General features: G+C 40.5%; 1 protein-coding gene across 3 annotated transcripts in view; it reads right to left on the bottom strand.

Annotated features, from left to right (window-relative positions):
* The window catches only part of zfhx4 (zinc finger homeobox 4), an 85,299-nt gene that overhangs the window by 54,029 nt on the left and 17,646 nt on the right, over positions 1–13,624 (bottom strand). For 2 of the 3 annotated variants that reach the window (XM_055037202.1, XM_055037203.1), the window contains exons 2-5: positions 8,131–10,660; positions 7,469–7,681; positions 6,748–7,042; positions 4,559–5,100 (exon numbers count right to left, since the gene is read on the bottom strand). In XM_055037202.1, coding sequence (XP_054893177.1) covers positions 4,559–5,100; positions 6,748–7,042; positions 7,469–7,681; positions 8,131–10,614 — 3,534 coding nt within the window. In that variant the 5' untranslated portion in view covers positions 10,615–10,660. The remainder of the gene's footprint in view (positions 1–4,558; positions 5,101–6,747; positions 7,043–7,468; positions 7,682–8,130; positions 10,661–13,624) is intronic. The other variant, XM_055037204.1, reaches the window with a different exon arrangement.

Below are 13,624 nucleotides of genomic sequence, written 5' to 3'. Positions count from 1 at the left end.
ATGCAACGTGCCCATGTTCAGTATAAACTGATGCTTGTTTGGTAGAAAATGTCTAGCAGCAGATTAAACAAATAATCTGGTAAAGTATGAAAAAAAGGAACAGGGGAAAATGACTAGCACACAATCCTTAAGTCCGTGTTGGTCATAAACTGTGAAAGCTTTTCAAGACTCTTCCAAGCTTAGTTTAAAAAGAGATTAGGAGCAAATGTATAAAAACTAAAATGCTGATAAAAAAAATGAAAATAAAGAAATTATGGAAAAAAAATGGTGTGGATCCTGCATGTCCATTTCCATTTGAATCATGACGGAAACTCGGGATGAGTAGAAGTGGTTTTAGAACAGTTTAAGATTTATTTGAATAGCCATCTGAAAAACAGGTGCCATGGTCTCTAAAACAGTGTGCGTGCGGGCGTGCGTGTGTGTGTGTGTGTGGTCCTCGACTGCGCCACATTGACCATGAACATTCTCAACTCCTAATGACCCGGGGACAAGCACAATGTCGATCTCAACCTCAAAGCCCTATTGGGACACATGCACACAAACACATATGTTCACCTCAAACTAAACCCCCTACTTATCCAGGCAGCACTTGTGAATGGCACTGACAGATTTACTCTCAACTCCATGTGCATTAAGACCAGTGTTTGTTACTGAAATTCATAACGAAGCCATATATCATAATATTTGAGTCTAAACTAAAAAGGAGCCAGGTTAGCTATGGACATGCTGCGCTACGCCTCATTGCCTGGTCGTACAGACACTTTCTCATAACACCTCTTGCTTTGTCAACTTTCTTAGAGGGATGGAAACTTGTACATGGTTGACAGTTGTAATAATAACCTTAAAGTAAGGTTCAACAGATGCTGTTTAAAGTCTTAAAGCAAAAATACAATGTTTAAACTCCGGCCTGTAATTATTCTTGTGATGAATAATGCAGGGTCAATCAGACTGCCCACATTTCTGATAAGTGGCGAGTAGCAGGCCTTGGTTTTTCCATGTAAGGCCTATGAGCTCCTTCGCCACCTGCTGTGCCCTGGACACTAGATGACTTGATGTCCATGAACTGCTAATGTCATTTCCCTTTTGCTGTTTCAAAGTCTGAAAAAAAAACAAAAAACGACTTTCAAACTCTCAATTCCTCTCAGAAGTACTCAATGGCAGCTACAAAGCGGCCATAAAATCTCCTGAATATGCTTTTTGTTTGTATCTTCAAATGGTTTCCCATGCCATAAAGATAGTCTCTGTTTCCAAAAAGCCAGATGGTAAAGTCGTCAACACTCGGATCTTTTATGCGTGCGGCCAAGCTACCTCTATCCCCATGTGCTTCTCACCTCTGCCAATACATAAAAGGAGAGGTGTTTTTCTGGTCAAATAAAGAAATGATTTTTTTCCCCTACGCTTTTGCTCTGCAGCTCACTTAGCCCCGTCTACACTTTTTCTAGCTCCCTTTCTCTGTTTTACCACCACATGTCCAAGGGTAAAATAGTGGAATTTCTGCCAGAGGCATTAAAAGCGTCATCTGTGGAACAGATTTGTTGAGGCCTGTGGAATGGGTGGGTGGGTAGATGAGGTACAGGGGTGTTCGGGTGCACTCAGGGGACATTGGGATGACCCTCACTTGCTTTGGCAAAGCTGGCGTATGTGTGTCTTAAAAGGTACTTCCTGATTCTGCAAACTGCCTTGAATATATATATAAAAAAAGTTGAATGGACCTCTAAGGCTTCTCCAGGTTGTACACATTACATTGATATTGTAACCTCTTAGTGTGATTAAATTGCTGCCAATATTTAGTGTAACCTTGGTAACTAAAAGTGGCTCATATGAACTCAGCGGAAAAGGCAGTCAAACGTGATTCCACTCTTTTTAAATGCTTGTGCATGTGTGGAAACAAAGACACACGGACTAGTGCTCAAATCTTCCTTTCACAAAAGGAGATTGTGATTTGAGTCAACTAATCATGCTGATTCAATATGCTATGGCCTCAGGTAATGTGGTATAATGTGAAACCTGCACGTTTGCAAAGAATTTCTCAATTTCCCCCGAGCAGAGGCATCTCCAGTTCATCTTATGCCAAGTTCAGCCCTTGCCAGACTGCTGACAATCTTGTGTTAATATGAACATCCTGTTGAAGTTAGCAAAGACTGTTTTAAATAGCCCTGAGAATGCCAATTAGTCTAATGCAGTTAGAACTCAGAGATTTTCTAAATAAATGCAAATCCTTGAAAACATAACGAATGATATTTCAGTAAAAGCAAAAAAAAAACCTAAGAATAAAAATGTTGATGTAATGTGATTCACATTATGTTGAAATGCATCAAGAATTTGGCTGGTGGGGGAAAATCAGTTAACCATAATTAGCCAATTTCCACTTGATCAACACTAGCTGGTCAATGATCAGTGGCAAACTCAATAATCCTGTCTTTTTCTACTTGGTGAATGTACCATGCCAAAGTGCTACTAAACTGTTGTGAAAGGTATTACTGAGAGAAGAAGCTTTGGTCTCTGCAAGTTTTATTTTTTATTTTTTATTTTTTACTAGCTTGTAGCTGTTCATTGAGGCTGCTGCAGCAAATGGAATAATAAATTCTGTCAATTTTGTTCCTTTCCCATTTCATATTTTTGCTGCTTTAATCATTTTCTCTGGCATTAAACAGGCTGAGTTTTACCATTATGTTAGACTTTACTAGACTACTCTAAAGACCTTTTCTTTGGTTTGTTTTGAAGTCATTCATTGATGAAATTCCCGATTATGATTTAAAAGAATGACATTCATAGCATTTATTTTATTTCAAAGGGCCATAATGATTTGGATTGCTTTTTGATAAATAATCATCTTTTCTAAAATGCATTTTGGATCTCCTTGGTTTATCATTGTCAGATACGTAAATATGTCTTGACGATCTGAAATATTTGAATGTCACAAAAAAATCAAAACAGGGCTTTAAGGCTGCCGCACATTCTAAAAGCAATACACACACGGACAGGTGTTTTTCATCAGTAATTCTAAAAACACAAATTGCTAATATAAGATGTTAACGACAGTCCACAATGTCACCCGTAATCATTTTGTTTACGTTTTAAAGTAGTAAACCCCTAATTTACAGCTACTGCTGTCTCACACACACTGTGCGAACCAGCCTCTGCTGCTAATCTAAATAATTAGTAACTGCTCACGAAACGATATTTTAAATACTGGTAAATATAGTTCTGAATAGAAAAGTCAGTATAGCTTTAAAAACCAAAGATCTGAAGGCAGTAATGTATCTCTGAGTGGTGCATCTTTAGCATTATGTTTTGTGTCTTAGCTTAAATATAGTAAATGACCTCTTGATATGAAAAATAAAGGAAATAGAACTGATATATATATATATATATATATATATATATATATATATATATATATATATATATATATATAGTTTTGTGTTTTTTTTTTAATCTACGGCATAACAACACACAAACATATACACATTTTCACACAACTGCGTCTCAATGGCCAATCTTGCATATTGCTGTAAAGGAGACCTCATTATTGTAATGCACTTGATCCTATCCTGTACATTGAGGCCTCGGAAATGTAGTAACATCCTATTAATCTGACGAAGATGTCTCACAGCTCAAATTACCCGGAAACATTGCCAAATATTGGACATCTTGGTATTTATTCGCAAAAGCTCTCTATTCCTTTAAGTGTAGAATATTTAATTGCTAATTTAGCAGAGTCCCTGCTGTGTTGCATCCTTCTATAATAGCTAACAAATGTATAAACAATAAAGCATGTCATCAGTAAATGATCTTTAGTTCAACATTTCTTCTTTTCAATCAAAAAAAAAAAGAACGTCTGCTAAGGAGACACATTATGTTTACTTGGAACATGATACATCAAGATAAAGGCAAAAAATGCCCATTCCACCATGAATGCATACTTTAAAATCTATTTTCACAAACATAAACACGGCATTCAAACTGCTTATTTTTGTGTACAGAAAAAAAGGCAGATCAAATATCAACGTTTTGCCTTTCCCTTAGCCCAGCAGAAAACAAATTTGCATTGGCTATGGTTAACATTGTATTAACGTATTTTGTTAAATAATTCTAGAGCTATTTATTACAGTGAAGACAGCTGAAGGTGGTCAATCATGTACGATAATTTAAAATCACTGATATTACATGACTGTGTGTGCAATAGAGCTGAACAGCAGGCAGGAAATGTAACCGTATCAAATGGAAATCTGATTCGGTGCTCTCTCAGTGCCCTTTTTTTTATCTTTGTCGTTCCACTCTCATGGGAACTTTTTATCTGTGTGACGATACACTTAAGAGGACAGGAAGGATTTGTTTAAAACAAAAAAGCTGTCAGTTCATTATGTATTACTGAACTATACTAGTCCCCCAATGGAAGCAAACAGTAAAATCTATCTTATTTAAGAAATATTACTCATGTGATTAACAACATCTGGAACTTTTTATCTCGCTGTTTTGAAAAGAGAGTGATTTTTGCATAATTGATTGCAAGCAAAGAGTTTTTTTTTTGTTTTGTTTTGTTGGTATCTTTTACCTTGTAGAGGCGGATGGCAAACTCGTGCCTCTGGTTGGTGGCATGTAGTCTCAGTTTATCCACACTGTTGCTGTAGTAGTCACAGGCGTTGCACTTGAGATGCACCGGATTGCCAATGGCCACGCACTTTAATCTCCACTGGTTGGCCTTGCCTCCTTCCTTGATGTGAGCCACCAGCTGATGTTTCTGCATGTGCTTGTCTGTCTTGCAGTGCAGCTGAAAGTTGGCCTTGAGCTGTGTGTTGTAGCTGCAGAGCTTGCACTGGTAGACATCACCCACCACGCAGCGCCACTCCTCTTCAGGCAGGGAGCGCTCTGCGTTGATGTGGGAGTTGAGGGCCTCTAGGCTGTCTGTGGAGTAGCAGTTGCACACCGCGCACTGGTAGAGGCGCAGTGAGGGGTCGCTGATGGGTGGTGACAAGGCAGAGAGAGAAGGGTCTGCTGAGGACATGCCCCCCATTCCACCTGAAGACACCAGGGATAGATCATCTGCCATCAGCTGACCGCTGGCAAGGCGCAACTCTGCTGATAGGTCATTATTCACTACAGAGAAAATGAGTGAAAACACAAGTTAGGCAGCGAACTGGAAATAAATTAAGACAGTGTAAAAGGTAAAAATTGATTTTGCACAGCGCAGAAAGGTAACAGGTTAAATGAAAGGAAGAAAAAGAAATATGCTAGCCACAAAGCTGAGGTGAGAGTGAAAAGTCTAACATGCATATGGGAGGGGAGAGTGGGGGGAAGGAAGATACACTTTTTTTATTAAATAAAATTAAGTGCGGAAAAGAAGCTTCACCCATGCAGGCCTCTCCTGCACAAAGAGGTTTGATAAAATAAAGCCTCGCAGGGAACTAAGGCTACTTACGAAGTCTTGTCTATAAAAAACCCTAATAGGATTGAATCAGGATCAATTACAATCATCCTTTTCAACTTGCTAACTCGCTCATCAGGTAGCTTTAATTACTGCTCTCAGCAACAGTTGCACAATGGTTTTAGGGCTGCAGGCTTTTCTTGCATCAACCGAAGATTTGAAAAGCTGATCAATGCATTACACACACATTTCTTTTTCTTCTGCCCACCAACCCTGGGACAAAAACGAGATCTGCAATTCATGCAAATGTAATTAACTCACACGTTTGATCCCTCCATTGTCCCTCTGTGCATGTAACCAAAGTTAATCATGCTTCCTTTTTTTGTTTTTAAGATATCACATCTAAACAGATTGTATAACAAAGTAATTTGTCTACTTAGGGGATGTATAAATAAACAGAACTTCACCAAATAAAGTAAACTTACAGCAGGTTGAAATGCTAAACTTACAGCAGGTGAAACAGAACATATGCATTCATGCATGAATGCATTATGCTGAATATGGATCTGAATTTGAATCAGTTTCCTGCTCGCACCATTTATACCTATGTGCATCTGCACTCACTATGGGGAGCTGTGAGTTATCAGTGTAATTCACTGAGAGTACATCTGCTAGCTGGGCTGTGACCTCCACACTAGAGGAGGGAGTGGGTGTACAGCACTGCAGGGTCATTGTTAAATCTCTCTCACTCCTACGGGAATCCGCTTCCTGCTGTTTGTTAGTGTGTGTGTGTGTGTGTGTCCGTGCACGCGTGGGTGTGTATGCGTGTGCGACTCCATCTCTGCAGAATGAGTTAAGGTTGGACGGTGTGTGTATATTGTGGTGATGGCATTTGTGATGTAGAGAGGGGTGGATTAAGCTGATTTAAGAAAATTACAAATGAAAGATTAAGAATAATTCTCGTGTGGCATCTCATAATCATTTTTTAATCAGCGAGAGGGGTCAAAGAAAGGAGACAATGACAGAGGCACCATATGAGAGCAGAGATAAGGGAGAAAGAAATCAAGAGAAGGATAAGAGTAAGGGGTCTAGGGTAAAAACGATGGAAAGTGACAAAAAAGGTGAGAGGGCACAAAGATTGATGAAGAGCAACTAGAAGAAACACACACAGATAAAAGAAAGCATACCAAGATGGCATCAGATAAATTAGATACTACAGATAAAACTGCTTGTGAGAAACAATGAACAAAAAACAACAAAAAAGAGAAGTTTATGAGCAGCAATAATTCAAAAAGGGAATTTCTGGGTTTTTAACTGACTCATCTCTAAAAGCTGTTAGGAGTGCCAATCTCAATCTTATGAGGCAACATTTAAATCACCTAGGCTAGATCCAAGAGCAGCTGCAGTTGCAGGATCTAGCTGAAATGGGTTAATCATCATTTGGGCATCTGGTCCACCGCTGCCAGCTGGATTCTCCAATTTAACCCCAGCGAGCCCCATGTTCTGAGCCAGGTAGTACTGGTAGAGTTCTGCCTCGGCCGGGGCCAGGCCCAGATGGAGGCTGTGTTGGATCTGTTTCATGTTTTGCTGCAACAGCATCATGTTGTGCATGTGCTTCTCGCTGGTCATGTGGATTCGTAAGTTCCGTGCGACATTGGTCTCGTAGTCACACACCTGGTGAAAAAGTGAAGTTTTCATATTTAGCATGACTAGTTACCTCAATATTACTTTACACTGTAACGTAACAAACAGTTTGTATGCAAGAAGGGATTTATGGCTGCATGATGTCAGGAATGGAAACTAAGAAATCAGAAGCAAAATTTCAATATTAACCAACAAAGCACAACTTATCCATGTGTTAAACGTACTGGTGCAAAGATGCTACATTTTGAATGATTATTGCTGTAACAATAATTACATATTGCTTGAATATATAAGACACAGTTTTATTTTAGAGGTCAGATGATCTGGTTGAGAAAAATAAATAATAGACACAGTGACGCACAGAGAAATAACTGGCTCATTGTGCAGACAGTGCAACAAGCTAATTGGCATGTGTACTACCACTGTGCTACAATGATGCTCTGTTTATTTCAATACCTCACAGCGCCAAGTGGGCTTCTGCTTCGGCTTTGATGGAGAGGGTGTGCTGCAGCTTCCACCAAGGCTGGCACTAGACACAGGGTTGGCATGGTTGTGATTATATGGTGCTTCACTGCCACCATTCTGGAGTGTTTGCACATTATTGAGATGCTTGTCTGACTGCATGTGGATGCTAAGGTTTCCTTTGGTGGTAGTTGAATAATTGCATACCTAAAAGAGAGGGATTGTTCCAAAAAAAACAAAAAACAAAAACAAAAAAAAAGACATTAAAAGCATTTATGACAAACAGCGTGAGTTATCTGATGAATGAATAATCAGTTAAATTGAGACCAGCTTCAGATTGTCTCAAGTATGCTTTGTTGACACAGGCACGTCGTTGTATATCTTCTCTTTTGAGGACTATCTTGAAAACTGTTGTGTTATTATTATTACATATCCATAACTGACAAATGCCAGATAATACAGCTTAAAAATAAATTTGCCTTATTAATGTTGTAGAGGCTACCCAATTTTTTAAGCATACGTTGAGTAAGCAAATTGAAGTGTTATGGTCAAACTGTCAAAAAGGATAGAATAAATTTCAACACAAATGCACATTGCTTTAAATAAAAAAATTAAGTCAAACAAAATCCATTAGATAAAATAAAGGATGGACAGACCTCACAACGGAAAGGCTTGTATCCACATGTATAACTTTCGCCTCTAGCTAAACGAGGGTGAGGCTGTCCTGTGCGGCAGTACACACACGATCCACCAGACTCCGGATGTTTTTCCTTCATGTGAGCGTCCAGTGTTTGCTGGTACTTGTAGTGCCAGTTACACTTTGGACACTTCAGTGTCTTGCAGGAATTGCGTGAATGCATCATTGTCATGTGTCCTCCTAGAGACCGAGAGGATCCCAAGACTGTGTCACATTTGGGGCACTCCACCCCACTGCCTGGGGATCCTTCACCTGGACCAGGGGTACCTGGAGTCCCTGGAGTTCCAGGTGTACTAGCATTTCCTGTGTTTTGATGTAGCGGACCTGGACTCTCATCATCTCTGCGCAACATCATCATGTCAAGTGGATTGGAGGATGGTGATAACCCGTCCCGTACTGCTAGGCCATCAGTGGTTGAGTCATTGCTGTTCTCACGCTCTCTGCCAGCTGATAGGGCAGTGGACAGAAGGCTCTTTTCCATCTCCAGTTTCTCAGAAACAGGCAGGACATTAGATGAGGTGGATCCAGGGCCTTTGCTTTCACTGCTCAACTTAAGCACACTGTTGGAAAGGGGGGGAATACTTTGGTTTAAGAGAGGGAAATCTTTGCTACTGGTGCTGTCGGCCCGTTGGCTCGCCATTGCCATGGTCATGACCTGCTCCTCCTCCTCATCTGCCTCAATTTCTACTCCTCCACCAAGTGAATAAGCATCCTCATCATGTTCTGGACTTTCTTCTCCCACCATACCGGGTTCCCGCTTAATGGGTGGGTACTGGCTCAGGTCCGGCCCATTGGGTTGCAAAGTGCATGTGTCCCTAATGTGGCCTTTGAAGTCACTATCAGAGTTCTGACTTTCTAGGCTACCACCAGTGGCAGCAGCGGCAGAACTCCCACTGAGGGTCCTGTGGGCACCAGCCCCTCCCCCGAGGTTTGGGTTGGTCTCAGCCTTTGGCATGGTTTGGGTTCTGGGGGTTTGGTCAGTAGAGGAGCTGCTGGCACTACCCTTCAGGAAGGCAAACCCTGCCTGAAGAGAATCTGCATTCTCCCCACTATTGTGGAAAGCATTCCACAAGCCACGGAGCCCCGTGTCTGGCCCCAGGAAGTTGGCAGGTGAGGGAAAGTGGGGTAGCACAGCGTTTGGGGGTTTTTTTGGTTCCAGAAAGCTTATAAGAGGTTCTTTGTCCTTGCCGATGCCCTGGATGATGGCAGAAACATGCTTGTTGCTCAGCAGCTTCTGTTCCTGCTCATTCAGGGTCATACGGTGGTCATGGACAGCATGTGTCACGAAGGAACGGCTGTAGCCAAAAGACAGTTTGCACAGGAAACACATCAGAACAGGTTTCCGCCGCCCATCAGCCACACAGCCCTCAAATTTGGACAAGTCCACATTGTTGGGGACATCTTTGGACACACAGGAGTTTTTGGCTGCACCTTCCGCTGTTAGATAGTCTTTGTCATTCTTGTGGCGAAGGTCATAGACACGGAAACTGTGCAACACAGGACCAGCGCCCGCCAGCCCTCCAGCTGAGGTATTTGGGAAGGAGGGGTGGTCAGCCGCTAGTGATTTGCTCCCAAGGGATGAGGCGATGTGGAAGGTGTTAATGATCTGGGGGTAAAAGGACATGGGTGCAGCGGGCTGCTCCAACCGTTCCCCTCCTGGGCTGAGGCCACTCTGGCCACTGTTGCCCTGGGCACTAGGGAAGGTCTGGGGTGACAACAGGCGCCTGAATTGAAGAGCCCCAGAGAGCCCCCCCTGGTTGCCACGCTGCTCTTTGGAGTCCTCCAGGATAAAGGCAGAGCCATCGGGCTGGTAGATGATCTCGCCACATAGGTTCTCCACATCACTATCCTCTTCCATCTCCATTTCACTGTTCATATCCCCTACATCTGCGGCACCGACCTCACGTTCTCCTTCATCCTCACTCTCCTCCCCCATCATCCCTTCAACCTCCTCATCCTCTTCATGATCTCCAGCAATAGGCAGGCGGGCATTAGGGCAGTGGTGCTCCATATATTTTTGTAAACTGGAGAAGGAATTAGAACATTCGTTGCAGGGGATCTCCTTTGCCGGTGCCACAGGGGATGTGGCAGGGACAGAACAGTCCGAACCCAGAGCTGCTCCTCCTCCTCCTGGTAATGTTCCGGTAACACTCCCTTTGTTACCGGAAGTAAAGCTTTCTCTCCGACTCTGATCAGTTACAGGGTCGATAGTTGCACTGACAGTGGTAGGGGTAGTAGTGGATCTACGCGGACTCACAACTGGTCCTCCAAGGCCATTCTCCGACTCTCCAATGGCAACAGGTGACGACTGGTTGTTGGTGCTGTTTGTGACAGTGGTCTCCGTGGAGACAACTGAGTTGTCCTCAGCAGCAGCATCCAACCTCTGGCCACCATAGTCCTGCTGCCGGGATGACACCATAGGGGGAGAGTCACAAGTTGCCATGATGACCACTACATAGGGATCTCATCTCATCGAGCCCAACAGGGACCTAATTTAAGAAGAGAGAGAAAAAAAAGAACAGTTATCATCCAAGTTGTGTTGTGGAACTATGATATAGCACACCTACATGTAGAAAGCATAGAATGAATTTAGTCAAAACTAGTCGTTGTTCAGTTATTGAAAACAATTTAACAAACAGTTAAAACGACATAACTAAAAAAAATAAAAAACAATCTTTGTTGTTTAGGAAAATATCACCAGTTCAGAGTTACTTATGGAGAGTGTGCAAAGGAAACTCATGACATTGACCAGAATGAAGCACAATATATATATATTGTGCTTCATTATATATATGTATATATATATATATATATATATATATATATATATATATATATATATATATATATATATATAACTACAGAAAAACTACAGAAACAAAAACAGAAATCAAAGATGATCTACATCTACAATAATTACTTGTTTTTTCATGTGACCTAGGACAGCTTGAAGTAAAGATTCACAAAGAATGAGCAGAGCACAAAGGACCAGCTTCCATGAGGAATGATGTTTGGAATACCAGTGAGATGTTATCAATCTTGGATTGCAGCCCATCTTTCAATCCCGCTTTACATCTATCCCTTGGTTTTTCACAACAAGGTACAAATGCTAAGCCACCAACAAACACACAACATAGAAACACAGGAAACATCATCCCAAATCCAGTGGCACTCATTCAAATAAGTATATGCATAATTTCTTTCAAAAAGCTTAAGATTCACAACTATATTTCTACTAAAATATATTATTGTTAAGACAAACTGCTTTAAATGAGAGATATCCCTGTTTCTTTTTTTCTTGATACAGTACTAGGCTTTTTTCATAAGCTTCAGTGTAAATGAGCTACCCTTAAAAGAAAACCTTCAAGAGCTATGTTAACCTTTAACCCAATCCACCTGCTGCTTAACTCTCTTTTGTTTCTGATGGCGTTTTCCTCATAACAAAGCCACAAAGCAATTAGGGGATTAATCCACAACAATCCAGGGCTAAACAAAGCTGGTGGGAGGGACAGTAAAAGCGTGAGGAATGAAATCATTTCAGGGTGCATGTGTGTGCGTACGTTTGCTACAATCAGGTTTAATCTGATATATCCAAGAGATAATTCCATTGGACCACTAATACTAGAGAATTGTGTTTCTGTCTCATTTTGCATATATGTGTTTGTCAGATTAAAGACAAAAATACAAAAAAGGAGATAAACAATGTGCCAATCAGTTACACACACAAACACTCACACACACACACACATATATAGACATATATATATATATATATATATATATATATATATATATAGTGTTCTAATAACCTTTTTTTTGTTTTTCTGCTTTAGGCAACAATAACTACTGTCGTCATCCACATCATGTACCTCAACATGCAAACACATGTTTTTTATGTTAACTCTAATTGTAATTGCAAAAGCATTAGCAGCAATTAGCCTTGCATTCTAATACAAGGAGATGAAACGGGGCAACTGCATCAAGCCATAAGCATGCATAGTAATGACGCACACATAAAGTTTCTACACTAATGTATAAGCTTAGCATAGACTTTGCTGCGTGGTTGTTTGAAATACAAGTGGAATATTTCGGTGGTGTATAGAAAGAAAATCAGACTTCCAACATTTTGTTTCAACTTTTTTAGTTGATGTCAGTCTTATTTTGTATTCCAGAAATACTAAAATGAAAGGTTGCGCTTCGTCATGATGTCTCACAAACCCACAGTTGGGTGTTTTTATATCTTTCTCCAGTGTCTGTCTTCCAAAGAGCCTGTTTAACATGTGATTGTGGGTAAAGCCTCTCCCCAGCAGTGGGTTTGATGGGTAATGCGACACATACAACAGGATTTACTGCATGTCAGTGGTGTCATTTTGCTTCTTAGTTCATCGGGGAGCGACCTCTTTGAATTGTAGCTCGGACATAAAACATTGTGGTTTATGAATTATGCATCTCTTTAAGAATGGAATTATGTCTTACAGTTAAGCCAGTGTATTAAGCACTTGGAACTGACACATCATCCCCCCTAATGCTAACAGGTTAAGAGCTGTTTACATGTGCGCAGCCTGCCAACAATAACATAAGAGTCAATTATTTTTCTTGCCTCTGATTCCAATTGACCCTGCAACTTTTTTCATAAATAAAGCACTGACAATGTCCAGAACATGTAGTGACAAACGCTTGGTGTTAAATACATCATTTTTGCTTTTCGTTAAGTGTACTCACTGTCTCTTGCTTCATTCAAGGCAAACAGCAAACAAGAAGCATTTGTCAAAGTAAAAATGAATAAAAATGCAGAATAATTAAACAGGTCCATAAACCACGTATTAATTCACTATGACTGACTCCACATGTTGGAATTTGTCCTAGTTTCTTATCTGGGAAGAGGTTAAATATGGCACAAGATCTTTCAATGTTTAAATGCCTCAATATTTCTGCATGTGACTGTGGGGAGATTAAACAAATAGTTTCTTTCTGAGGTTGTTTTTTTATGGAGTACACTACTAAAGATGTAATTGGGCTGACGGTATAATATGAGCAGTCAAAGAGTCTCCACAATCTCTAAATGTTTTTTTTTTTTTTTTTTTTTTTTTTTAAGTGGCAGCAGTATAGGCACCTTCTAAAACAATGAAGACAAACAACTTGTAAGCATTGTCAGCAGACCTCGACTGGTTAAGCAATGCTAAACTTTACGGTCTGCTTAAGAGACTAGCAGAACCAAACTAAGCTGCTTGACTCTTTATTCAGTTCACTTTCAAAATTTTAAAAGCACAGCTTGAGATGTATGTGGAATTTATGTCAAACTTATCTTCTGTGAAAACACAAAAACAGGATTTTGATTGCTTTTCTGGCATGAGGGCCTAGTTAGAATTAGCCATAATTAAAAACCACAACATATAGATAAGTAAAACCTGAAGTATATTCTTCTACAATAAGCATTTCTCATCTTTTTTTAT

Source organism: Poeciliopsis prolifica, unplaced genomic scaffold, assembly GCF_027474105.1.
Source record: "Poeciliopsis prolifica strain line A6 unplaced genomic scaffold, Auburn_PproV2 SCAFFOLD012, whole genome shotgun sequence".
In the NCBI taxonomy this organism is placed as follows: Eukaryota; Metazoa; Chordata; class Actinopteri; order Cyprinodontiformes; family Poeciliidae; genus Poeciliopsis; species Poeciliopsis prolifica.
Note: the sequence above shows the minus strand (reverse complement) of the source record. Positions and strands in the feature narration are given on the sequence as shown.